Source organism: Cynoglossus semilaevis, chromosome 4 (genome assembly GCF_000523025.1).
Source record: "Cynoglossus semilaevis isolate Cse_v1.0 chromosome 4, Cse_v1.0, whole genome shotgun sequence".
NCBI classification, from domain to species: Eukaryota; Metazoa; Chordata; class Actinopteri; order Pleuronectiformes; family Cynoglossidae; genus Cynoglossus; species Cynoglossus semilaevis.
In genome coordinates, this window is record NC_024310.1 from 10,739,229 (window position 1) to 10,765,264 (window position 26,036).

Here is a 26,036-nt window from a genome sequence, read left to right on the forward strand (position 1 = left end):
CAATCCCACATTTCAAGCCTGCCAATGGGGGTGGGTGGATATCTGCTGTCCTGGCCCCAGGGTGTGGGGGAACTGGGCATTCCTTAAATTATGGAATAATACTTTTTTTATTTTTCAAAATAGGCCTATTTGTGGAAAACAAATATGTAACATTTGAGTTACATAACAGCTTTTTATCTGTCATTTTCTTATTTGAAAGGAGAGGAGGAGCAAGGGAAAAAAGAGATCCAGGCAGGGGTAGGGGGTGGGCGGTCATCTCGTCCTGGGACCAGGAGAGACAGTCAGATGAACTGCCCCATTTACACAACGTTTTGACATCGGGATGAAATCGGGCTACATGTTGAAGAACTAGGCACAAATAGTGAGCTCTTCCCAGAGACAAGGGATTTTACCAGAGAAGTTTTCTGTTCCTGTCCAATAGAAGTTGACATTCTAAAATCGTTGGAATCGGACTGGCTATCAAAATGTCTAACTATAATAAAAAGTTAAAAAATATATACAGTATATATATTTTTTCATGGGACTTTGTCTCTACTCAACAGATTTTACCATTCATACCACAATTTGAAATAAATGTCACGATCACCATCTCCCTTTGATTAAAGCCAATAAAGGTCAGCATTAAACTGCAAGATGTGGCCCTAATAAACCAGCTCCAGTGTTCCATTACTGTGTCAGGCCACTCTAACTGCAGTATATAGGCCTTGAAATTGACAATAGCATCTACATGGCTCGTGCCCTTCGCTGCTACGTCCAGTGATGAGAGCCGAGTTAAAAAATGATGATGTCAAAATGCTAGATGAACTTCAGAGTAATGCAAATAAAACTGTAGCCCTATGTTCTTTACTTAGTGCAATAAAGAAAAGCCACAGTGAAACCGTGATCACCGGGGACTAATACAGAACACTGTGAGTTTTATTTGGAGCCACATGCTGACCTGAAGTTACCAATACATTAAAGTGTTTTTTATTGCCCTCCCGAGGCACTGACTCTCAGTCGGCTCTAAATTGTTTCCCGATATCAAACAGCCGTGCGCAGAACCTCATTTATTATAAACGAGAGTGACCTGTGTGAAGGCAGTGGATTAGAGCGGCGTGCTGGAAGTCTCGCACTTAAACTTTGCAAGCCTTCGCTTGGCAGGAAAACAGAGAGAGAGGCTAAGACAGTTCTTTGGTTCTTCTGCCTTGACATGAAAGGCTGAGCATGACTTCAGAGGGCACTTCAGTGAAAACACCCACCCCTACCCTCTACTGGACCCCAGCATAGGATTTAGTCACAGATCACAAAATCACAGCATCTTAAGATCGCTGCTCTGTTTGCAAGGCTGTGATAATAATTGAGACTGAAGGTTGCCATGTGAGCATGAAAAAGGACAGACTGATGAAATACTTGCTCGCCCCTGAACATGTTCAGGAAAAAGGTATGTTAAAGTCTAGAGAAGTAGAGTAAGAAAGTCGGAGACATTAAAGTAGCTGTGGATCTTACACAGATATGATAAATGAGAAAATATATAATTTAATCCCAAAATAGTTACAACGGAGTTATATTATGAATTATAATGAAATATTTCATTATAATTTCAAAAATAATTACGATCAAATATAGTTCAGATTTATCTAATACACTTGTACTTCTTTGAATGTAAACAAAGGTTAAAAAAATTGGACCCCCTGAACCAAAATGAGTTTGACTCCCCTGATGTAGAGTATAGACCAGAGGACAACCCAACCCACAGTCAGGACACCTCAGACTCACCCGTGGAAGCCCATAAAAGGGGCCAGTGGGGTGAAATGAGATCGAGCCTCAGTGAAGCTTCTTCAACAGGACGACCAAGTTGTGGTGCTTTGACATGATCAGGATTTAAATGCAGCCTCCACGGGAGGTGGCCCTTGTATTAAAACACAGCTCATGAGTTGGGGTTAATTCAGAGGTCAGAGTTGTTGCCCTCAGACTGTCTTCACCTTCGGCTGAAGACGTGGTACCTGTCCGTCCTAAGTGAGTTGGCGGCAAAGTAATCTGTGTCCACATAAACGGCACTAACAGCTTTACCAGGAAAGATTGAGAGCTCTTCTCCCTTTTGTCCTTTGCTCTCATTACACCGCCGTCATGCCGGCCTTGAGTCCCCACCCTGAAAAGCAATTTCTTTGACAGTGTCACCCTCATATATTATCCAGACAAGCCAGTCTCCACCGCATCAGTGTGTCACCTCTTCACAAAACTCTCACTAATATTAATCCATGTTAGAGCTCCAATTATCAGGACGCAGAGAACAACAAATGTTCCATGTTAAGCTGTGAGTCCTCACCATCAACATGTTCTCTACCAGTAAAACTAGAAAAAGAAAACTGGCCAAGACTGAAAGATGTAATGAGCTACTGTACATCCATGCACTGATGTTTTATGCAGCGTCCCCACGGCCTTAGTGCTGCAGTCGCAGCCCTTAGCGCTCTTTTTGTTTCCCGTCCAATCACATTTCCTCTGTCTTTACACTCAGCTTATCCTAGCACCGCTCACAGAAATTGGTTCATATTTTATCCATTCCATGATAAAAAAGCTAACTGAGGTGACCTAACTAACTCTAGCCTTTTTTAAAAAAAAACATTTAATACAGATGTTTTTCTCTACATTCAACACATTAACACTATATATGACACACACGCAGGGAAACATTTATATGGCTAAATATTTTGTCTGTTATCTGTTCATATCACTTTCTCCTAATGGAGACACTGGTTAACTGTAGTTGTAATTGTAAGGAATGGCAGTAACAGTTTGTGTCTCTGTTGTTGTTTGTTCATTCTTTTACAAGGATGCCTTTGTGTTCGGATCAAGGAGACGTTTTTATTAGCGTTTGTATACACGGAGCTTCCGCAGCTCACTGACAGTCATTGTGCTCCTCCCAGCAGAAATTACTTTAATAACCTCCAGCTCTGACTGGCAGCTTGATGAGCTATGAAATAAATTCTGTTTTTATTAGTAGTCGTGCGACTCATGTGCAGTCATGTTTTACGTTCATCCAGAGCCAGAATTGTTTCTCTGAGACTGGCTGCAATGAGGCTGCAGCGTGACTCTGTCCCAGCAGGGCTCAGCGTCTGCCTGTGTGTGTGTGTGTTTGTGTGTGCGTGCGTGTGAACATGGGTAGAATATCCTGAAATGGGGTGTAAAGGGGGCTGTACATCTGAGCAGCACCTGCTCCCTCAACTTCAGCTCATGGTGTGCGGTCAGCGGTGCAAGATACCCCATCGATCATATTTATTACATTCATCACAGCAGCAGTTTGTTTTGGCAGCTGATCGCGCCGGGGAAAGGGAATGAGAAAGAATAGGTTTTTTATTACAGAGCCGGGGAATGCTTTTAGCATGAGCACTGTCTTTGCATTTTTTTTTCTCTGCTCCAGGGTCTTGAGAGAGGGATTACTCACTGATGTTGCCTCCAAGGCCCCACTGAAACCATAACTGCTACACTATGATATTCTAAGAAAGATTCAAACTTTAAGANATTTTATAGTTTGTTCAATTCTGAGCTCAGTGGCACTTTTGGTTTTCATTCGAGGTTTGCCTTTGAAGAACACATTGTGTTTTATGTCTTGGATTTATTTCTTACAAATAGCAAAAAAATCAGATTTATTCCTAATAAAAATGTAGTTATACCAGAGGACGTTTCATGTCAGGAGCAGTGACTGAAACCTAAAGTTAAAAAACTACAAAAATCACTACTACTATACACTCTACAACTAAGGATCCCAAACTACTGGCCCACGGGCCAATACTAGATGTACTGATTGACTAGATCTCAATATTAATTCAATTTTAGTAGTTTTATTTCTATTTATTTTACTTCAATGATTAAAATGATAAATATGCACTGACTATCATACAATATTTGTATAAAACAAAATACTTTATTTTAAAATATCTGGGGAGTTTTGTATAGGAAATTAAACATTGATGAACTTACACGAAATGATGGTGGCCCTCAACTCTTTTGTGTTTGAGACCCCTGATCTACAGTATTACACAATAGACTCACTTTTTTGGAGAATAGTTTCCCAGAGCTTATGTTGAGATCGGGCTCCTCAGGAGGAACACAGTGACTTCAACAGTGTCCCTGTGCCTGCAGTCGAGCGAATCCCCAAAAGTGAAATAGTTTTACTACAGTGTAATGTGTAGCTGTGCCTGTGTTCCAACTGTCTCTGTCATTGGTGTCACAACTGCACACCAAGACAAAATGTGAAAACATCCACAGCTGCAGCAGTATTAGAAAAAAAAAAACATTCATTTGGATGTAAGGGACAGATTTTGGATCCCCCTGTCTAGGGTCTCAACCAGAGTGTCATTCCTGGGTGATGGGCTATGGTCCAGTAGTAATACAAACAAAGGCTCATTTTCTCTGGGTTCACTCACACTGAGCCGGACTGTCAGTCATTACAGCACTGCTCTTTCTAAACCAATCAAGCTAATTAGGCAGGATGGAAGAAAATCAGCTGGATTGTAATGTGATGTTTCCACCAGGAGGAGGTGTGAGGAAGGGGTCGCTCAGCATACTACCTTTAAAACAAAGACCAGCCATTAATTGGTAGTCAGAGACTGGGGGATATTAGCTAATTGGCTTCAGAACCCGTCTCCATGATATGTGGTAGTCAGGCATAGAAGTCCACAAATTGGACAACGTATATCTCTGAAGTACTGAACTGCAGTGGTTATTAGCATAACAATTTCATTTTTTATTCGAAAAACAAATGAATAAACAAGACTTTGTACTGAAATAACTGGTAGTTATTGATAGAAAAAGAAGACACAGAACAAGCAGACTGATTAAATTAAAAGCATTTGGGATTTTTACTATAATATTATAATAATTGGATTTAGGATTTAGGATTTTTACTATAATATTATAATAATTAAGTGGAACTTTTCCACGTATTAGTGAAACTTTTATTAAAATAATTAAATAGAGACCTGACAGTGCTTTGTTGCTGCTACAAATTATAGAAATAGAAAATACATATACAAATATAAATCTTACTGGTTTTGACCTGAACTATTACATTACTTTAAGCTATAAAAAAAACAAAACAATTTCACACTGCTGCATGTCGGAAAAGTAAAATTACTTATTATCAAAATTTTTAATCTGATTAATAGCAGGGTAGGTGTGGATTAATTATGATTATTCACGCTTAATTGAGTAAAATCAACATTCATGAATATGAAAAAATAACAATAACAATAACAATCCATTTAATCGCACAGATGGGTGTAGCTGTCATCAAGAAATACTGAAACAATTATTGCAAAACAGAGTTTTTTAATCTCACAGATTGGTGTAGCTTTCATCAAGAAATACTGAAACAATTATTGCAATTTAGCTAAAAAAATCACTTTATCCATATTCTGATTTAGCAATAAAGACAATCACAAAATACTAAAATAAATCAAGTTTATATTTTTTAATATGTACGTTGAATATGAGTTTATCCTGCAAGATTTCCCTCTAAGGCATTCTTGGTGGTGTAGTCATCCTTCTTGTTTATTATATATTAAATATATATCAAATTATAAACATGTAGCCCTGCTGTCTTCAAAGATGCTGGGATGTATTCACCGTGTAGACAAGGCTTTGAATCTGCATCCAGACAGTTCTTTTTTCACCCAGGAGATAAAAGCTGCGCCTCTCTTCAGCCGTCTTGCACAAGTTTCCACCACAGAGCTATTAACCTTCTTTGACAGCGTAAGAGCAGACGTTCATGAACACTTTCAAGTCCTTCAACCACACATATTCCAACTACTGTCTGTATTTTGATGTTGCTGCCAGAATGTTATATGATAGTTGGGTTGTTTTAATCAGCCTCCGCAGCCCGTGTCGAGGCTGACGCTAAACAGATGCTAATATGAGGCACATTAAAAGACACTGCGAAAGGGCGATTCAGTGAGTGCAGGCGAGCAGAAAGCAACATTCTGTTTATCGCCTCATTTTGCTTTGAGCTCGAAACTGCCTGACTCTGAAGCACACCTTGTCTTCTTCTTTAGCCCATCGATTCTCACTGCATCTTTATGCTTAACGAAATTGACAGATCAGACATTTAAATGTTTTCATTTACTTAAAAGAAAAAATCTTTATGGGTTACAGTTTTGACGACAGTTACCTTACCTGCTAGAATGTCAGAACTCACTGAATCCCTGCATTTAAATCTGTAACTGGTCTAACTTTAGCTTTTACCTAATAGTTCCATAGTGTAGCAGTTATCACACCTGCCTTACACCTAGAAAGTGCTACGTTCGAGACCCAGAGTAACCTCATATATAACTGTGCCTCCTGTGGCAGCCTGTGTGGGTTGCAAAGACTCGCACTGTGAATTTCCTCATTGGTGGATGAATAACAGACTAATGTTTTTTTAACTGAATCTTTTTGCTTTTATTGGAATTATATAGTCTACGAAATACTAAAACTAAGTCAATAGGACTAAATTTGATAGAAGAATTACTTTTTACTTTCATATATTTCCTTGATTACTTGAGCTGTGGTCAGTATATGGTTGGGTTCCTCATGTAGCACCAACCTAAGATCAAATCGAGCCTAGAAACTTTAGCAGGAATTCAACCAAAGCTCTACACACAGAAATGGTATAGCACTAATAAAGAGGGATTTTCTAAATGTCAATGTTTCTGAATCTTTGCCTCATAAAGTTTCATTGTTGCCTAGCAACCAATCAGACGTGATTAGTTGACTCTGCCTTGACCACTGTCGTATTAACTGAGAACGTCTAATCTCTTCACTCACATGACTTTTCACTCCGACCACTGTCGTATTAACTGAGAACGTATCTCTTCACTCACATGACTTTTCACTCACTTGTGGCTCACCCTCTCCACTCCCCAATTCCCCACCAAGGCTTTGTCTTTCCCATGTTACAGTATTTGACCCCACCTGAACATCATCCCATTATTAACACACCATGACACAGCGAGGGGAGAGCATTGCCCCTTGAATGCCCTGTGCATGAAAACCCCAGTCATCATTGTATCCTGTAGACCACACACATCAATCATGCAAGACTTACTTCCTACAGGAAGTTTTAAATGCAAGAGATTTCCACATGTTGAAAGAGACAGGATAAATGTCAGCGCTCAGTTGGATAAATGCTATGCCATATGTTTACCGCCCTCTATCTGAACCTTCGCTGAGGTCAGTGAAACAAAGCTCTATAACGATCGTCTCCTTTTGTTAAACAGCACAAAAAGCTTGAATTTAATTGAAGGAAAAGGGTGTCCTGAAAAAAATATTTCTTATCAAGGACAGGATTTGATAATGAATGTGAAGCAAGCTAGGTATAAGGACCATTCAACTGAGATATCTGAAGGGAACTTGATACTGAACAACTGTTACATTCTTTTCAAGTGGACTTCAGCTGTCACACAGAAAAGATTTTGATTACGTCAAAGGTAGAGTGTGCCAGATTTTATAGCAATATCAGATATTTAAAAAAATATATCCTTTGTCAGTGGTTGATGCATCTTTACCACTGGATTTTTTTCAGGGCCACACAGGGGGGCTGGAACAGTCAGGGGTGAAGGCGGGATTATAACCTGAACAAGTCCATTTTATTACCCAGCCTGCTCTGCTGTGACAGCTGCATTTCTTATATTCAGTGGCCAACCGTTAGTCTCCCATACCAAGTCGTTAAACTTGTTTTTGTTGATTTTTTGACATTTTCATAGGATTTTCAGTCAAGACGGCAGAAGGATTCTACCTTACTGTTTGTGAACAGTTGGACTCCAGTATGCTTAACATATTTTCCCATCACGCACACATTTTCTCTTTTCTCTCATAGCCAGGAATGTTTTATTTTCTTCCCAACAGGGAATGTCCTTTTGAAGTGAAAAGTTTTTGTTTTATGTCGTCTTGTATGGTAGGCTGGAAAGATGAGAATGAGAGGCATTTAATAGTTTTAGTCAGGGAAGGGAAAAGAAAGAGAGGGAGTGCATACCTCTTTTTTTACCCCATCACCTCTACGCTCAGGGGGCCGTGGGTTTGTGTGCCAGCCCAAGATGGTTGAAAAGAGACTCAGCGTGGGGTCTGCAGGATCCCTCGTCTGGCTGTAGGCGTCAGAAAAATCATAAAAAAGACACGAATGTCTACAAACTCTTTTTGATTGACAAAAAAGAGAATTCCTAAATGCAAAAAAGACTGGGGAGATGAGAAACACTCTCTCCATTGTATCTTGGATTGGTGAGACGGGGATGGAAGTGAACTCCACCATGCATATTACTTGTTTGCCCTCATTAAGATCCCAGCATCCTCTGGGGAAACATTGTCACCGGCCAAGTCCACGGGGGTTTATGTTTTTGGCAGATCTCATGGGAAGTAGCACGGAGAACTCTCGGTGGGAAGTTTTTTTGGTCTTGTGAAAGGATAATTGGTTTGAAATGTTCTCACTTTTTTAACGGAAATACTCTGATGAAACTGGAGCTACAGTACATTATGGCAGTTGGTTCATTTTGTAGGAGATAGTGTTGTCTCATTTACTATAGACGAAAGTTGTAGTTTTTTTTTTATTATAGGGTTGTGCAAAGACATCACCATGGATATGCTGTGTTTTCTGGTGCTGTTGTTTGCCATGATGGTCATGCTGGGAGTTCCTAAAAACCACAGAGGTCCACATGGAGCACAGCTCATATCTGGGCTACAGAAGCCTCACTTGTGCAAACAGCTGCCTAATAATTTTGGACCCAAAAGAAGCCACCAGACTTTAAGGCACTCCCACAACAAACCACACAAAAGCAACCCTGCCTTCCACCGTGAGTACAAAAAGTGCTGTAATGGGCAGAAAGTAATAATGAGTCATCAAATACTTTACTGTATTAAAAGGTGGTTGTTAAACGAGTGAACCTCTAAAGAAGCTCTACTGCTCTGGGGGATTTTAATCCCTTTTACCACTGCATGTGTGCAGAAGTTGTTTGGCGTGAACTGATTTGGTCGTGGTGTTAAAAGCTGCTCTCTGCTGCCATTAAAGCTGTGACAGTATGTCATTTTTCTTGCCTCTGCTGGTCTGATCAAGGTTGAAAGGAAAGGAGCAAGAAAGGGAGCGAGGGGACAAAGAGTCTGGCTGTTCACAGGCTCAAACACCATAAAGTGTGCCACTCTGGGGACTTTCTTTTTCTTTCTTTTTTTATCTCTCTCCTTTGACAACCACAGACGAGGAGTGAAACCAAACTTGAATATGAAAGGGTTTGATACGCCATAAAACTGCAGTCGAGGTAGGGCTATGGTCAAGTCCAAGGAGAACTGATCAGCATGCTGCCACTGTGACAGGGGGCTTTTTCCCAAAGTTTCCAAACACCAGTTTGAACTTCACTCTGTATTATTATAGACCATGGTCCTCTGAAGAAATACTCAAGCGTCTGACATGGAGCCTGGTTCCAGGTTCACTACACAGATGTTCTATGGGGCTTGGGATTGGTACTAATTCCTATAGATAATTCTAAGGCAGATGCCAGGGTTATGACAGGGTTATGATGCTCTTCTTATGTATGTGTTGTGTTTTACCCACTGTTCCTTTCCAAGACTTCAAATAAGAAATAGAAATCTACAATTATACTCCCACCTTCACATTTCTGGGTGAGAGTAGTGTCGCTTATGGTTAAAGTCAGATATCTCAATCTTCTTAAAATGGCAACAACATTATGTCCAACAAGTTCTAGTTTGGGTTTCTTTTTTCTTTAGAAATGGAAATTAAACTTCATCCTCAAACTTTTTTATGTGCTAGGTTCTAGTGAAAGTCTGACTGATACTTGTTTCAAAACTGTAGAGCTGCTTCTTCACTGTTTTTTGAATATATTTTTGACATCAGTGATGCAAATGTCTGCCAACTTGCTGGTTACAGTTCTCACTCTAGATCTCATTTGTGTTGAATAAAAATAAAATAAGTGAGGAAAAACCTTTGCAGTAGTTAAAAAAAGCATCAGTCTCTGTTAAGGTCAGGCTCATCCATACATGTTTGAGTTGCAAAAATAATAGTTAGTATATTAACTGTCTTTCTACATATTGTTTAGAATTCATGCACTAGGATTATTTATCACTTTTCCAACAATGTGACATTAGGACTAAACATTAGCTCTTGTTTGTTGTAGACATGTAATTACACAAAGCCGTTTGCCGATTTTTCCAGCTTTGTATCATTTCTTTTTGAATCAGTGACTTGCCATTTTCTGTGTCATGTAAACATCAGTGTTGTGCCATTTCTGCAGCCTTAGTCATCACTAATTATATTTATCAGACGTGGGTGTTTGCTCTGAAGAGTATCTCTTTGGTACATTAACCACATAAAGATCCTCTGGGCCCGATGACTAATGTGTTACCACAGTCACACTTGTGTACTTCGCTCAGGCTGTGCTTCATCAGTGCCCCTGGTATGTTTGTGCAGCCCACTTTCACTGGAGGGCGCTGTTGGGTAACAGATGCTCGATCAAGCCGATCTGAGCTGCGCAAATGCTGATTGAAGATAGCTGCCGTTGTTCTTCTATTTTTCTAAGCCTTCTACATTACACCTTGATGCAATTATTTCTCACAGTTCTAAATGTTACAACCCTATATCACATATCTGTCACCATTTACGTATTGAGTTACAAGAAATATTTTATGGATATATATATATATAATCACCATCAGTCTTTGTTAAAGCAGGAACAAAAAAGGTAAATTGTATTAAATCGAGTTTTTATAGATTAACTGTGTGTATATATTGTATATGGATAGATTGTATACACTAGTATTTAGATGTTTGCTATTATAAGCAGACTAGTCATAAATAGTGTCCTGATATCCATTAACTCATCTTATTCTCTGACTTGTGCATTTTTTGAAAACTGTCTGAGAGCTGTATGGAAATGCCATGATTTAACCGCTCGGGCTCTAATAAGTACATTGGCCATTTAGCATTTCAGCATGTGGTTAATGTGCAAAGCAAAAGTATTTAAATGGAAAAAGTGAACCAGTATCATCCCTTATTATGCTGTCTTCAAATACATTTCAGAAATATAAAGCCGTGTACTTTTAGATAAGTTGGTTTTAAATGCTGAAATATGAATAAACTATGAAACCAAATGGGTCAAAGCAAAACCAAAAAGTGTGTTAGAAGAATTATACAACATCACATGACCCCCTTAGAATATTGTATGGTTAAAGTAGTGTTTCAACATTTCAAGTTAGAACCACTTTGTTAAAAATTGGAAACTTTTATTAAAACAGAGTTTTCTGCACAGTACTGTAAAGGTACCAGAACAATAGGTAGAAAATTGAGACTAAAGTAGCAACAGCAGCTCAATGTTAATACTTGGAGATTTAAAGTATGAACATTTTAAAGAAAAAAATGACAATTAGTTAAAGAATTAGCCTAATTTTGGATCTTTGAAATAGTGAATCTACTTAGCTAATCTCAACTTCCATATTATTTAGCTAGATATGTGACATGGAGTTGAATTAAAATTGTAAAGAAGAACAATAGGTAATTTATACAGAATACTCCAGCTCCAATTTGTCACTTTAAATTGCATGACTTTGTAGTATAGGTTTTTCGTGTAAATACAACACTAATTTGAATAAAACAAAAAAAATTAAGCACTGGTAAAGTACTGAAGACCCATTCTTTGGAGATGACTAAACTTAAGTGTTCTTGTCCGAGCCCGCAGAAGGAATAAAAGAAAATATAACATCATGCCTGTATGACCTTCCTCTATTGTTGGACATACCTAAATAAAACAGTCCTGTGTGCCATGTTGCGCTGCGTAACTGCGCCGCTCCGTGGGATCCAGGCGGGAAGAGGTTAAATTTCAGCTCTGGGAAACATTGTCAGCTCTATGGAGGGGGTAGAAAGCAGACGCATACCAGTTGTGTACCGAGGCTTTCCGCTTTCCTTGAATGAAACGCTGTAAACATGACACCGTGCGTCCCCCCTCCGGCTCTTGCCTGAGGTTCACGCTCTGAGACGGACCGAGGAACGGACGCGCTCCGGGATCAGTGTGAAACCAGGGGCAGAAAAAGTGATGGAAAAGTTGCACTGATCGCGGATCTGGTGGATGAGGCAGGACCGCAGGACAGCGCTCGCAAAGTTTCTGATCTGCAGTGACACATTCAAAACTGGACTGAAATAATGTGACTGCACGGACAGAGCTGCAACGCGTGGACTTTGTTTGAATCAGCTTTTATCTTACTTTCATAAGTTTGTGTCGGATTTACTCTTCGTCCCTCTTGTTTTTTTTTGTTTTTTTTGCACAAAGGAACAGCATAATATGGATGAGACCGACTGACTGGTCCTGGAGCCGTTACGGGATGAATTCAGAGAGAGGATAGAGCGTTTCTTTTTCTCCGCTCCCAACTTAACTGGAACTATTTTACCTTATTATTTGTTTATGTGAAAACGAATTCCAAAGCCGACTGTTGGACTTTTGTCAACTCTCAGAAAATTCGGAGGTGCTCAAATTTCCAACTGTGGATTTTGAAAAGGACTTCTCCAATTTGACATGAAGGAGTGGATGCCACAGTTGTTTTTTGAGTAATATTTTGGATTACACTAGAGCAATTCCCATAAGAGAGGCGTTGAATAATGTCTCCAACTTTTATTGGATTTGTATTTCTGTTAGGAATTCTCCATGTGTGTCCAGGTAAGTCAGGAATCATCATTACCACTAATCATCACTAATCATTCGGTTTGGCTTTTGAGAAAAAAAAAATCGTAGTCAACTGTGCAATGGAGATAAAAGAACAGGAATAAGACCCACTATATTTAATTAATTGTCTAATTCAGTTAATTCCTTATCTGGTAATAGGTACTTGAAAATTGCTGAACCAAATTAGGTTTTCTATCGGTTTGCATTCAATTCATTGTAAACTATACAATCATATATTCTCATTGACATCAGGTGAGCATATCCCACTTCAAAACCACATGTTTGTATATGTGTTGAACGCTGACTTGGGTCAAGCAGTGAGTGTGTTCTAGGCTTAGTCTCTAATCCTCAGAAGGCTCGTCTCTGGTTTGCATTATCAGTTTTAAGTTTGTTTTTTTTTTTCTGTTCTTCCTTCCTTGACCAAGAAAGTCAACTCAAAGGGGGATGTAAAACTTTTAAGAGCCGGGCGTACATAAAGTCACACATAAAGTGCTGAAACCATGTGGGATCAGTGGAGAGAGAGCAGGTATCATCGGTCAAAGAGACAGCACAAGCCCCCGTGGAGTCCATGTTTCCATGCATGTCATGACTATGACTTTTATAGCTGAGTTCAACATTTTTTTTTATGATTTTAAAATAGAAATTTAAAGCTTTGTTTTTCCTTCTCATTGTCTTTTTTCAATGTGACTCTCCGACCTGTTTTATTTTAGCTTTGTCCAAACCTGTGTGTATGGACTTGTCTTTGCTTTGTGTCTTTGGTGTCTGCTCTTTTTTTCTCACCCTCTCTCAAAATGTAATATTTTTCCCCCCTCAGTACTATGAGTGAGCTCACACATCATTGTACAACCTGATAGGGTCTTCGTGTGCTACAGGGTTAGTAGTATTTTATATAACCAAGAGAAAACCCTACCTTTACAGGATTATTGAATGTGCAATTAAAATAAATTAGTGATAATATTGTAAATCCCTCATCTCTCTCAGAACATGTGTCAAACATATACTGTATAATTATATGATAGAAACACTAATTGTCTTCAAGTATAGACTTGGCTAAAAGCCATTAGAACCTACCTGTCCACATTCACAGTCTCATTCCAGATGTCCCATAAAAGACAAGACTGTGTGAACGGCGGGGACGCTAATTACAGCATTTTGTCTGTCTTTCACTAATGTACTTAAAAGATCGTTTTTAAAATCTCATTTTCACTTTTTACTGTCTTAATTAATCTTAATATTAATTATTCTCAATTAGTACATTTTTTAGTGTATCACTTTGTCTGCGCTGGAGACATTCTTCCCATATTTTTCAATAATTATTTGTGCCTCTGGAACTGTGTCTATAATTGTCTCTTTGTTTCCTGGTGATGAGCAGAGGAGGTTAGATACAAGGGGCTGACATCATCGTAAGGTGAGGGAACATTGTGGCATCTCTAACAGGAAGTAGGGTTGAAGGTAACCATTGAGTACTAGGGGTGGCCACTCCATATGGTCCATATGGAGTGGCCTGATTCTGAACTTTAGCAGATACAGTGATGGTCATTTTGTGTGTATGTGTGAGTGAGCTTGTCAGACATTGGGGTTTCACATTACATCTCATGTCTGCTTTCTGGATAGAGGCGTGAGAACTGGAGCCAATAATAGAGATAGACTAGACTTCAGATGCCCGAAGGATTACTTCTGGATTAAATACAAGTGTCAGGAAAATTGGATTATATGCCAATTTTTGTATTTGCTACTCACTGGGGGGATTTACAACTACATTTAAAGAGATATCAAACCATTGAAAGGTATATTACACAGGGATTTCCTATAAACAAAACCACAGTTCATTTAAATAATATAATAATCATAGTCATTTTAATTTCTTAAATTAAATATATGGCTGTGTATCCATCTCTGTGGTGCAGCTTTCTAATTATCCTTGCTTAATATATCCTTATCAGTGGTCAGTATGCTTCTGGGTAAGACTGTAAGTCTGTAGGTCTGTAAGTCTAATTTCCTCTGATTAAAGTGAGATGAGAATGGGGAGGGACTTATATCTGTATATTATTATAAGCAGTTTAATTTATGAAAATCTTTGAGTATGTTGCAGAACTTAAATTATATAAAATAACAATTTTATACCAGTGTAGTTAACTCGTTGATCTGGACTTTAAAACGGAATCTATGGCACCTCCTGCAGGGCAGGAGCTACCTGCTCTGTATCTACACAGAATACCAACATTTCAACCTGATTTAAATTTAAAAAACTATATCAGGCTTAAAATCATATTACTGACCAAATCCTGATCATGTCCATGTGTAAAATCAGGACGTTAGATGACCTCTGCCCCAGTCAGAATTGCAGTCACTTACCTATTTGTGCTACGCCTTGTCTGAAGGCTGTAATCTGATATGTCTTTCTATAAGGCCTCACCCTATTATCCTGTGAGCTATCATCTACAAATGGTTCTGTCTTCACCAAGTTCTTATTAGATTGTTTTATATGACTTTAGAGGTGCTTTTCTAATGAGGGCAGGAGGCAGCTATGTTTCTAGTACTCACACGGAAATAATGTCAACCCCCACTTTAAATTTTACATCCATGCCGTTGCAAAGTCTGCTGATGAGCACATATGAGTATTACTGTGACTGTGGGTTTTTTAATGGCACTGATAAAAAAATATGGGCTAGTGGAGCAGCGCTGGGCCGGTAATCGGCTCCAGCCCTGGCAGCACCAAGCCGATGAGGTCTTGACAAATTGACTCGTAAAGTGCTGATAAATTGCAGAGCCCTTGCACCTCCTAGATCATCACGGTATGACAGGACACAGCAGGCTGCAAAGCCAATTAATGACCAGGGACCACAGGTGAGACCCATCTCTCCCTCCTGTCCTCATACAATTTCCTTTCAAATGGCCTCAGAATCACGCATTAGAGCTAACCTCTTCCCTTTACCATCTCTCAGAGCAGTCCACATTTTTTGTTTTGGCTCTTACCTTGTGTACCTTGGGTAGTCACTTAGTTTTTGGTTTTATCAACTGTGTTAAAAAATATCTTACCCATAGTAAATGAGGCTACAAAAGTATGACTCCATAATTTTCACTTATACATATTAATCTCTTATTAATCCAAATTAAGCAGGGCTTCCCACCCCATGATCCAGGATTAGGCGGACTTTGGCTTAGTGGAACCAGTGTGGGTGGCCGGCCCCGTGTCCTCTTGGTGTTCATGAGAACCGTGATGCAGTAATTTCTGACTGACTAGATAAATATTCTGAAGCACGTTTGTTTGAAGGCAAGATAAATTAGGCGGTGACTCTTAATGAACTTTCCCCCTCATATGCTCCTCAATTAATGGCAGTGAAGCACTCTTTAATTTGATTAATTAACAAATGCATCTGATGTCAGTAGTATGTAATTTGCCATGGCTGCATGGTGACTGATAAGAATTCCTGCAGAGGGGGACCAGTTTACAAATCTGTGGATACATCCTAATGTGCTGTGTGTCAACTCTAACTAACTGGATTTTCCTTCACGACCCTCAGTTGACACTTGATTAAGGAGTTTAATTGAGATATTTAAGGTATTTGTCACTCATTTCATGCTGAAAATGTTAAGATGTGACTTTATCCATGAAGTTGTCTTGTTAGTTCAAGACAGAGACAGTTTTCTTCCATACTCAGTTGGCCATTAAAACTAATGGCCAACTGAGTGTCCTGTTATTATACCAGGTCTGCAAATGGGCAGTTTTTTTTAACTGAATACAGAAAAGTGAGGAAGTTTAGCAACCTTTTTCAGTTGGCTTTTTAAAAAAGTGATCCAGAAATTGACCAACTTTAGCTTGTAGGATTGCTCAAGTACTAAAACCCACACCTTATTGCATATTTATATAGCTACCCTAAAGAAGAACCTTATGTGTGTCTTAATACCAGTCTTGGTTCCTAGACTGGATGTTGGACATGCCAGGTCTAGGATCTGAAACATTAAGTTCACACAAGCTTCTCAGAGCGAAGTTGCCTGATAAAACAAGGCAGCAGGCGTGTCCAGGATATAAGACACGTTGGCCACTCGGTATAGTTAATGCATCTTGTTCTGACACTTGACACAGAGGACAAACATTCTCTATTGCCGTGCCGCGCAGAAGTGATAAATGGCTATTCCTCCTAGGATGAAAGGTGTAGCCTGGTTTCTGTCTCTGTTCACAAATGACACACTTAGAATTCCCACTGCTTTGCTTCCTGTTATGAAAAATGCAAAAAGCACATAATGCAGACACAGTAATACATGAGCGAATTACATAATGATAATCCACACTTGATTCCACACTGCATTTGCATGTTCACTCGATGTAGCTTTGTTGCTTTGGGTCAGAGTCCCCATGTCTCATCCTAATTTAGACGTGAGTTGGTGGGGAATGAAAAAATAGTGATGGGGTATTTTTGTGTATGTGTGTGGTGAAAGGAAGCCTAAGGAATCTCTTCATCCTCTGACCCATCCCCCTCCCCTTTGTTTTGGCCCAATTTTTTGAAAAAGAGAAAAAAAAAGACGTGCCTTTTTTGTCGCTGGTCAGCGTAAAGCCTTTTTTTAAATAAAGCAGCCGACATGTAGAAAGAAGCCTGTGGGGACTAGGATGGGGAAGCCACATTGTGTCGCCTTAGCAGGGCAATTGTGAGGCATGGAGGAGGGGAAGAGAACGCTTCATGAGGGACTAAGGGTGTATGAGGAGTAGAAGGGGAGGAGGCTGGGGGGGGCAGCAACACAAAGGCTACCCCAGGGTGTGGAAGGCGGTGGGGGTTGTGTGGGATGAAGGTGGAGGACGGAGCAGTCAAACATACCATGATACATCAGCACTGGGAATACTCTTGATCCAGCTTTCTGTGCTCACATCCGCATATTCCTGCCGTTCCCTCATGGCAGCGAATGTGCTGATAAGGTTCACAGTGTTGTACAACTGCGAGGCAAGGATACTGGTGTTCTTCCCTTTAAGGGTGGACATCTGCCGAGAGGCCAGGTGGATCTTTTTTAGTGTTTTGCAAATAAAAGATTGAGGTCCAAAGGTTTAGTGCTGGTTTGGTTTGCTGTTATACATCAACACCAGCTGCCCCCACCTATAGCTAAATTCTGCCTGCCCAGGAACTCCCAGAAGGCTAGCCTTGGGCCTGGCGTTGGCTGCGGTGGTCAGGCTTTGCTACCGTGGGCTGCTGTGCGTTGTGCATTTTAAAAAGGCTCAGCTCTGCCTCCTTTTCATTTTCTCCACTGGGGAGACGGAGAAATTGCAGTGTGGACAGCCTTTCCCCAGAATCCTTCTTTTCTTTCTTACTCGCTGAGTTCAGGCCTCCTCCCAGTCTATGTGACCATTCTATTACCCTCTCACTGCAAGGCCTGGATACACTTTTGAAATGCTAAACCTCCCTTTGGCTATAACTAAAAGGAGAAAATGCCATTAAAGAGGCTAAGAGGAATAGATTGAATTAGCAGCTAAAAGAGAGACTGCTAATAAGTTGATTAATGCCTTTCGTTCCTCCCACTGTCAGATACACTGTGAATTTTCCTTCCGTTGACAAGGATCTCCATTAGGAATAGATATACTTTTCTGTTGTTTCTTTTTTATTTTGAATCAGATTGACTGGTAAAATACACAGTGGACTAGACAAATTAAGATTTGTCTTCAAGATTCTCTCGTCAACAGCTGCATAAGCAACTTTGTGCCAAAGCTCTTGGGGGCTAGTTCTGTCACACAAAAGGCAGTAATAAAAGTGGGAGGGGTACGCTCTATTTAAGAGGAAGCACTGCAAAACATAATTAATGAGAAGGTGACCTTGAAATTTACTATTAGAGGAACGCATTTAGACGAGCTGCCTCCATTCAACTGTAACCATGGTGAGGAAGCTTCAAATTAAATGGGTGCATTTCCAACGCAGACTTCCACTCAGTTGGAAGATGAAGGCTGTGTTCACACCAATCGTGTTTAGTTATATTTAACTGAATTAAGACACTTTTGTAGACATGGAAGAAGTCCTCCTTTGTACCTTTCAATGGGAAATTTAGAGTTGCAGAAGTGTGAGGGAGCGGTGCCATGCTCAGAGCACCTCAGAGCTAACTTGGCAGCTGGTGGACTCTAACCTGAAGCCTTCCAGCCCCAAGTCTGCTTCCTTAGCGACCACTGCCCATAATAACTAATTAATAAAGAACACCCATGATCTATGAACTTAATTTTGGTTGTTTCCACCTTCGGAGATTTGTCTGGTCATTACAAACATCAAACTGACTCCAAGTCTGTCTTCATTAAACAGTCACTTCCTGGTTTCAGCCGAACAAAAATGATTTCAAGTGATTTCTTGAGCTATTAGTTTCCTGTATACACAAAAATTATTTCTTGAGCTATTAGTTTCCTGTATGTGAAACTTTTATTTCTGTTCTTTACACCCCACAAACACTTTTGCATGGTGAGATCGTTTGTGTGGCTGTTAAATCTCATCACCTGTCATCTTCTGTGAGAACCAGAAACACGCTGCCAATGACAGGTTTATTTCAGATTTGTTTCTATTATAGTGCCAAAATAAATGGAAACTCTGCTCTGAAAGGATATTTTTGTTATTTTAATTTTTTTTTAAATGTCCATGAGGTGAAATAATTTAATCTCGCGGTATTTATAATTTTTATGCTTTGCATCTGTGAATGGAAACAAAAAAAGTGAACTTTAGCTCACTTTACGAGTTTGACCTTTGAATCAACCCTAACTTTAATCATACCCCCAGTCAGAGCTGCCTTCGTCCTAAATTCTGGTTAAATCCGATGATTTCACTCAAGTGTACACATTAAATAAATCTTTTTTCTTCAATTTTCTTCACTGTGGTTAGTGTGTGGTGTGCTGTGTTGTTTAAAAAACGTGAATGCCGTGTATCCTTTGAACAGAAATGATACTTTGCTCTTACCCTGACAGCTTCTGGATTTTCACCCTTTCAGAAACCTTTTAAAGTACTTTTTCTTTTGGAAAGGCATGCTGAGCTGTTTATCACTTCTTGCTGTTACCATTCACTCTTTCTCTTTGGCTACACAATCCTCCCTCTTATGCAGCCACTCTCTCCCTCCCACATCCTTCTTTTCTACTTATGCAGTGAAAGCTCTAATTGAATAACAATTGTTGTCAGTGAGTGAGAGACAGGTTCTTCTGCCTTTAAGCACAAAATTGCTTTCACATTTCACGTTGTGTCTGTCAACAAGTGTTAATCGGAAACTTCGTACAGTAGCTCAGACTATTAAAAGTGCACCTCAAAAGCCTCACCTTGTTTTCCTTATGTGAACTCTCACAGTTTTTTGGCTTAGGTGACATTGTTGCAAAGTTTCTGAAGAACACTGCGAAGAACGCATTCCATTTGACTGTCTTAAGTCTTTTTTTTCTTTAGTTCAGCCCTGGCACTGTTTATTCCAGTTCATTCGGTATGTTTACCTCTACTCAGACTACAGAAGAAAGAATGACTCCTTCCTGCTTCCCAGCAATATGGTAAATGTTAGCAAATAATGCTAGCAAATTGAAAAAAATGCTATACATTGTGGCAGTGCATTTCGGCATTATGCGACGATTACATTTTTGATTGCTATTAATCACACACTTTTTGTTAATAAGCATGCTTTTTTTACATTGTTATTAAACTTAATTAAGTAATCAATTCAAAAGTAATGTAATGCAGATATTTAGAGAAGATTTTAAAGCAACAGCTACATGAAGAAAATACTATTTGACTTGCAAAAACTTGCAAATAATACTTTTTAACAGCAGCACACTAGCAGTAAAGTATTTCTTGTAAATCTCAACAAATAAAATACAAATAAATATTAATGTGAGCAAATTAACTATAAAACCAAAACGATTTGCTGCTCTTTTTATCTAGTTTGTTATATTAAAAGTGTTTCTTTATGAGTATTATATCATTAAACTAGTTTGTTATATTAAAAGAGTTTCTTTATGAGTATTATATCATTAAAATAGGCACCTTTAGAGCAAGTCATTTTAAGGGTTCTTCAAAGTACTCTGGTGACAATGGTTAGAATAACTTTGGTTCTTTCAACTCAGACACATTTGTACTTAACTCCCTCTTTGTAAAATTATTCCAAAATGTTACTTTACCATGATTTGATAGCCTTCATTTTAGTCTAATTTTAGCCCAAACCTCGTTGTCTATTGTTACATTTTTCCATTTTTGTGTGGCAGTGCAGATTGTACTGTTTCTAAGGTATTTAAGTAAATACGTTGACCCTTTGACCCATGGATTGTTGCCCCACAGCAGATCACTTTTTAATGGAAGAGTTACTGGAAGCTAATGAAATTCAGCATTAGTGGAAAATGAAATGCTTTCTCGCTGTGTGCGTTTGAAAGGTTGATGGAGAGAGGAATATTTCCTTTTTTGCATTTGTCACCACAGCTGTCTGCCATGGCTCTGATTCCCTTCCCCCCACTGTCTCCAACATTGACAGAAAGCACATTTTATGAAGGAAGAATATGCAAATATCTCGAAAAAAAAAAAAAAAACATGTTTGCTGTCAAATGCAAAAAAGTGACAAATTATCAGAGTTTTTTTTTAAACTGTGCATAAAGAAAACTGTTTTGAATAGATACACTGTGTACCTGGACAGTTGTTTTGTGTATTGAAGAGAGGACGTGGTAAGTGGCTGCTGGAAAGCAGACCGGCCTGTGAGCAGTCGACTACAGAAGGAAATTTCTTTTTAATGCCAGACTGGGCACAGTCTCCCCTCTGTGGACGGCTAGAAAAGGGTTCTTGGCAGACGTTGCCCCTTCATTAATTTTGACCAAATATTTACTGTGCATCACATGGCTTTCCTTACCCCGCTTTCGGTTTTCCACACCAGGTTTTGAACAGTTTGGGGGCAATTTGAGTTCTATTTGGCTGGACCCAGGCCATGCCCCACTCGACAGGCCCATGCTGGTGTCTCTGGGTTTTTGCCACATTAAGAACTGGCTCCACTAAACCCAAAGCTCGGCCATGTTTATAGGAACCACTTTAAACTTTAATGACACCGCTTATCCATAGCAACACTTATATAAAATGTAAACTTGCACACATGTACACTTCATTGTACTCTGATGTTAATATGTTAACCTTAAAGGGCACTCAAATGGAGTGTGCCAAGTTCCTGTGCCCCAACATAACTGTTGTAAACCCCCCCTCCACCCCCAACTGCCTGAATGCCATAACTGAAATTACCTTTCAACGCCCAGCTGTCCGACACTGGCTGAACATTTAGAATACTCTACATAAGTGGTTAAGGTCATTTGCTGTGCTCCGAGGGACTGTAACCTAACACCGGTCCAACAGTCGGCCACTATCAACGGCTGCCATCAAGTAAATAACATTTAAAAAGCATTAGGTGCTTTTTGGCCGTGTCTGGCCGAGTTCATTTTGGCATCTCTTCAGAGCTGTTCTTATTCCTGGCACTGAGCCCAAATGTCATACTCCCCGTGGCTGGGCTGTGCCAGCTGAGTGCACTAGAACTTCTTCCTCCTCACTGCTCCTCAGCCTGCTGCCCCCTCCTCTCTCTTCCCAGTTTCCCCTCAACTTTGTGCCACAGAAAATGCACACTGCAACCAGTTTGTAGAATGGCCTTGGGAGGAGCGGAGCACAGTGCTTTATTGTCATGGAACCAAAATCCAGCAGACGGCAGATTTCTGAGTTAAATGAAGCCTCATGTGTAAATCCTGCAGTGCTGTCGATGCAGCAACATGACCGTCATGACCATCATTTAACTCCGAACCAATTGTTGCAATGTCTTGCCTTTATTTCTAGAAATCTCAAAAAAAATTCTGGTTAATTTTAGATTGGATTTTTTGTTTTGAGGAAATACAATAACCACTGTTGGACAACATTATTTTCTTTATTCTGTATCTTGGAAAATTAAGATATTTTTTGTTTAGCAAATGTTGACAACTTTCAACCTGGTGCTACAAGTGAATTTCTTATGGAAAACAAACAAATCCGTTTTTTTACTTAATGAAGTTTTTACTTCATCACAGGAAAAGTTGAATTTGGGCCTTCCATTAAAGTGTGGAAATCCCCTAGCAAAAACAACATTGACATTAATAACATATACGCATATATACACATACATATAGTAATGACATGTACTGTACATGTACAGTATTTAGAGACATCATTACTATCTACAGGATGTTCACAGCTAATGCTCACCCAGCTTTCTACTAGGTATTTCTTTTTCAACTCGATAAACAAATTGCTTTGCTGAAACACAATTTATTGATCTCTTGAGGTTTTCACATCTTGCAGCTGATGGATAAAGTCAGCAGTGAGATTCTTGATGTCCCCTGTTGGGAAATAAATGTAGCAGCATATTCAATTATCGCTGTCTTTTTCCTCTCCTGCTGTTGTCGGCTGTTTTGATGTATCGTCACAACGGCACTGGTCAAACCTCATTAAAAACTGGCAATACTGGAAAACAAAAAACACTTGCGCCCCTTTCCTCCGTTTCTTTGCGATAATCTTGACTTTGAGTGTGCTGCATCTATTAAAATTCATTATTTTGGGGCCCTAGTCCGATAACAGGGCTTCATATTAATTGGATTTTTTCACTGACTTTTTTCACACTTGAACGAATGGCATCTTTGGCACTCAGGGTTCGAGTTCTTTCATCATGTGTGAAGGTTTCTTCGCTAGGTGTCTGCCGTAAGTCTGCGTGGTCAACTAGTGTTTTGTTAGTTACACATAGACATACGCATTTTGAACAGATTGACAGATATTTTCAGTATGAGAGAGACTGTCATGCGCCTGTACAGACAGACCGAGTCTCTGCTTGAATCCATCTGCTTGATCTTTAGAGCCAGTTTGACAGGCAGCTTCTTAAAAAGCATTCTGGTGTTTCCGCCACAGATTTCCTTCTTGTATAAGTCTATGAACACACACACACACACACACCGGAACTGCATTCGTTGTACTCAAATGAATTCGGCCCTTATGACCTTCTCCAGAGTTTGACAGCTTTTATTTGTGTTTGATGACACTCGGTGGAGCAGTACAGCATCACAAAAGGCTTCAGTCTCATCCACACGTGTCCTGGGGGATTCTAATAAAAAAAGCCATCATGTAACACGTGTCCTGGAGGATTCTAATAAAAAAAGCCATCATGTATCAGGCAAATCACATTTAAAGAAAAGTTGGTACTCTTCTGAAAAATATGTAAACATATTGACCCATTTGATGCTGTATTTGTCAGGTTAAAGGATACAAATTATTTTAGTGACCTTTCTTTCATTTATCATTTGAATTTGTTGCCATCAGGACATGCCAAACAGAGGGAAGGAATTCCCAAATTTTGGAATCCAGTCTCAGCCTGATTGGACGGTTCAGTGGGATGGATTTAGACTTTTCACTTTCCTCTGTATTTTGCATCACATTTATCTAAAAGTAGAATAACATATGGAAAGAGGAAAGAGTTACTGTTAGCATTGGGCCTTTGTTGGCATGTTTTACACAGAGATAGACCAACAATTCCCTCCGTGTCTTCTGTTGACTTACAAGGTGTTTCATGAGCATCAACACTCTTTTATCATACATTCAACCACATCTCGTGCCTTTTAAATACATCAGGCCCTTTTGGGAACAGCCTGGAGCAAAAGTGGAAATACTGCTTCTATTGTCCTACCTCCAAATGGGGGCCCCAGAGCAGGATGAAACCCAGTCTCCCAGAGGACCACTGCGCCGCACTGTCTCACTCCGAGCCTGGTCTGCATTGCCAGGGGAGAGACAGGGATGTGTTTCCCAGCTGACACAGCCAGGGGCTGAGGCTGGTGCTGTGTGACTTTAAACCTCTGCCTCCTTCCTATGTCTTGATGAGCTGCTGTGATTATGTTACAGCCCGGAGCTGGTGTTGATGAAACATGGCCTTTAGCAAAGGGAAGGCCAGTCTTCTACTTATGTATCATTTGTAGACTTGTCACCTCATTAGTGAATATTACGGACATACAACTGATAATAACAGTGACAGAGATTAATGCTTCATTATTCTCTATTCATAAAGCCTATGTAGAAGCCACATAGTGGCAGAAGTCTCTACTGTGAGACTGTGAGGAAATCTGGTTTGCAGTTTTGATCCCTGATTTTTGCGTATGTTAAGTTTGCATGTTCTCCATGTTTGTTCATGGTGGTTCTCCAGTAGTTTAGTTTCCTCCCACAGTCCTAAACGATGCAAATTGAGGACTTGGTTAATTGAACATTTTAAATGGACCAAAGGCAGGACTGTGACTGTCCAGGGATTACCCCTCGCTTGCCTGTTTATGTTGTTGCATCGTCATAATAACAAGGGAGCATTGTGTTTATGTTTGCCTTAGTCTTCAAACGCTACATTTCACTCAAATATCACCGGGGCAGCACAGTAATCGTCAGTGACTGTGTCTTTTCCTGTAAAAACAAATCCGCAAAAGCAGTAGTGTGGCACTGAGCAGCGATGTGTAGAAACTTGTAAGTCATGTGTAATATGATTGCCTTGATCAGTAAAGATAAAGATTTTTGGCAGGGGTGTAATTTCTGCAAACTGATATTTGGGATCAAGTACTGCTGTAGTATAAGAAAGATAACAATACTCCATTCTGTTTGGTATATAGAGACAAAGAGTTAGCGAAAGAAAGAGGTCATAAAGATATCCATCATCAGCGCGCACACACACATACAAACACACACAGCTCTAATCCTGCCTCTTAGGAGTGTAAGTGATAGCCTTGTGTAACATTAAAATAGGTCTGATCTGACGCAACTGGAAAAGTCATTTATTTGGCACATTCCATGGTGGGATCCCGATGCTGAAATGCTAAAAGATTTAGTTTCACTTTCCTGTTAATGGCACCTGACCAGCTGTAGTACGGTTCTTTAGGTTCTCTGTTTCCATATCTTCATCTCTTCCTACCTCTTATCTCTGCCCCCGCTTCTCTCTTTTCCTTTCCGATTCAACAGAAGAAGGTACCTTCTCTTGTACTCTCCGTGATTTGTTAGCCAGGCCTGTCCTGAACAGGCGTGGCTCCAGTCTCCGCCTGGCTTCCCCCGAGGGACACGCCCTCTGCTCTTATCACTGCCATAAATCCCTCTAAAGACCCCTAATCACAGATTAATGGGGCTGTAGATAGGGAGTGCCTTACTGTGCTTGGCCGGCCTTATCACAAATCCATATTCCATATCTGTTCCAAATCTCAGCTGGAAAACTGGACACCCTGACCCAGGGTGTGATTATATGGCACCTCAGCTTTAGCATCTGTATTAATAGGACCTTGAATGACATTGAGTTACATTCAAATTCACTTCTGTTCGTTGATACCTATCCATCCAGGTGTAATGGTGCAGCATTGTCAAGTTTCTTTATTATGCAATGAAA

At 39.8% G+C, this 26,036-nt stretch overlaps 1 protein-coding gene across 2 annotated transcripts in view; it reads left to right on the forward strand.

Moving 5' to 3' along the window:
* The window catches only part of LOC103378049 (roundabout homolog 1), a 222,460-nt gene that overhangs the window by 85,006 nt on the left and 111,418 nt on the right, over positions 1 to 26,036 (forward strand). The window contains exon 1 of one of the 2 annotated variants that reach the window (XM_008309101.3): positions 11,807 to 12,659. The exons of the other annotated variant lie outside the window; for it this stretch is intronic. Coding sequence (XP_008307323.1) covers positions 12,602 to 12,659 — 58 coding nt within the window. The 5' untranslated portion in view covers positions 11,807 to 12,601. Of the gene's footprint in view, positions 1 to 11,806; positions 12,660 to 26,036 lie in introns of those variants that run through there. 2 annotated transcript variants of the gene reach the window in all.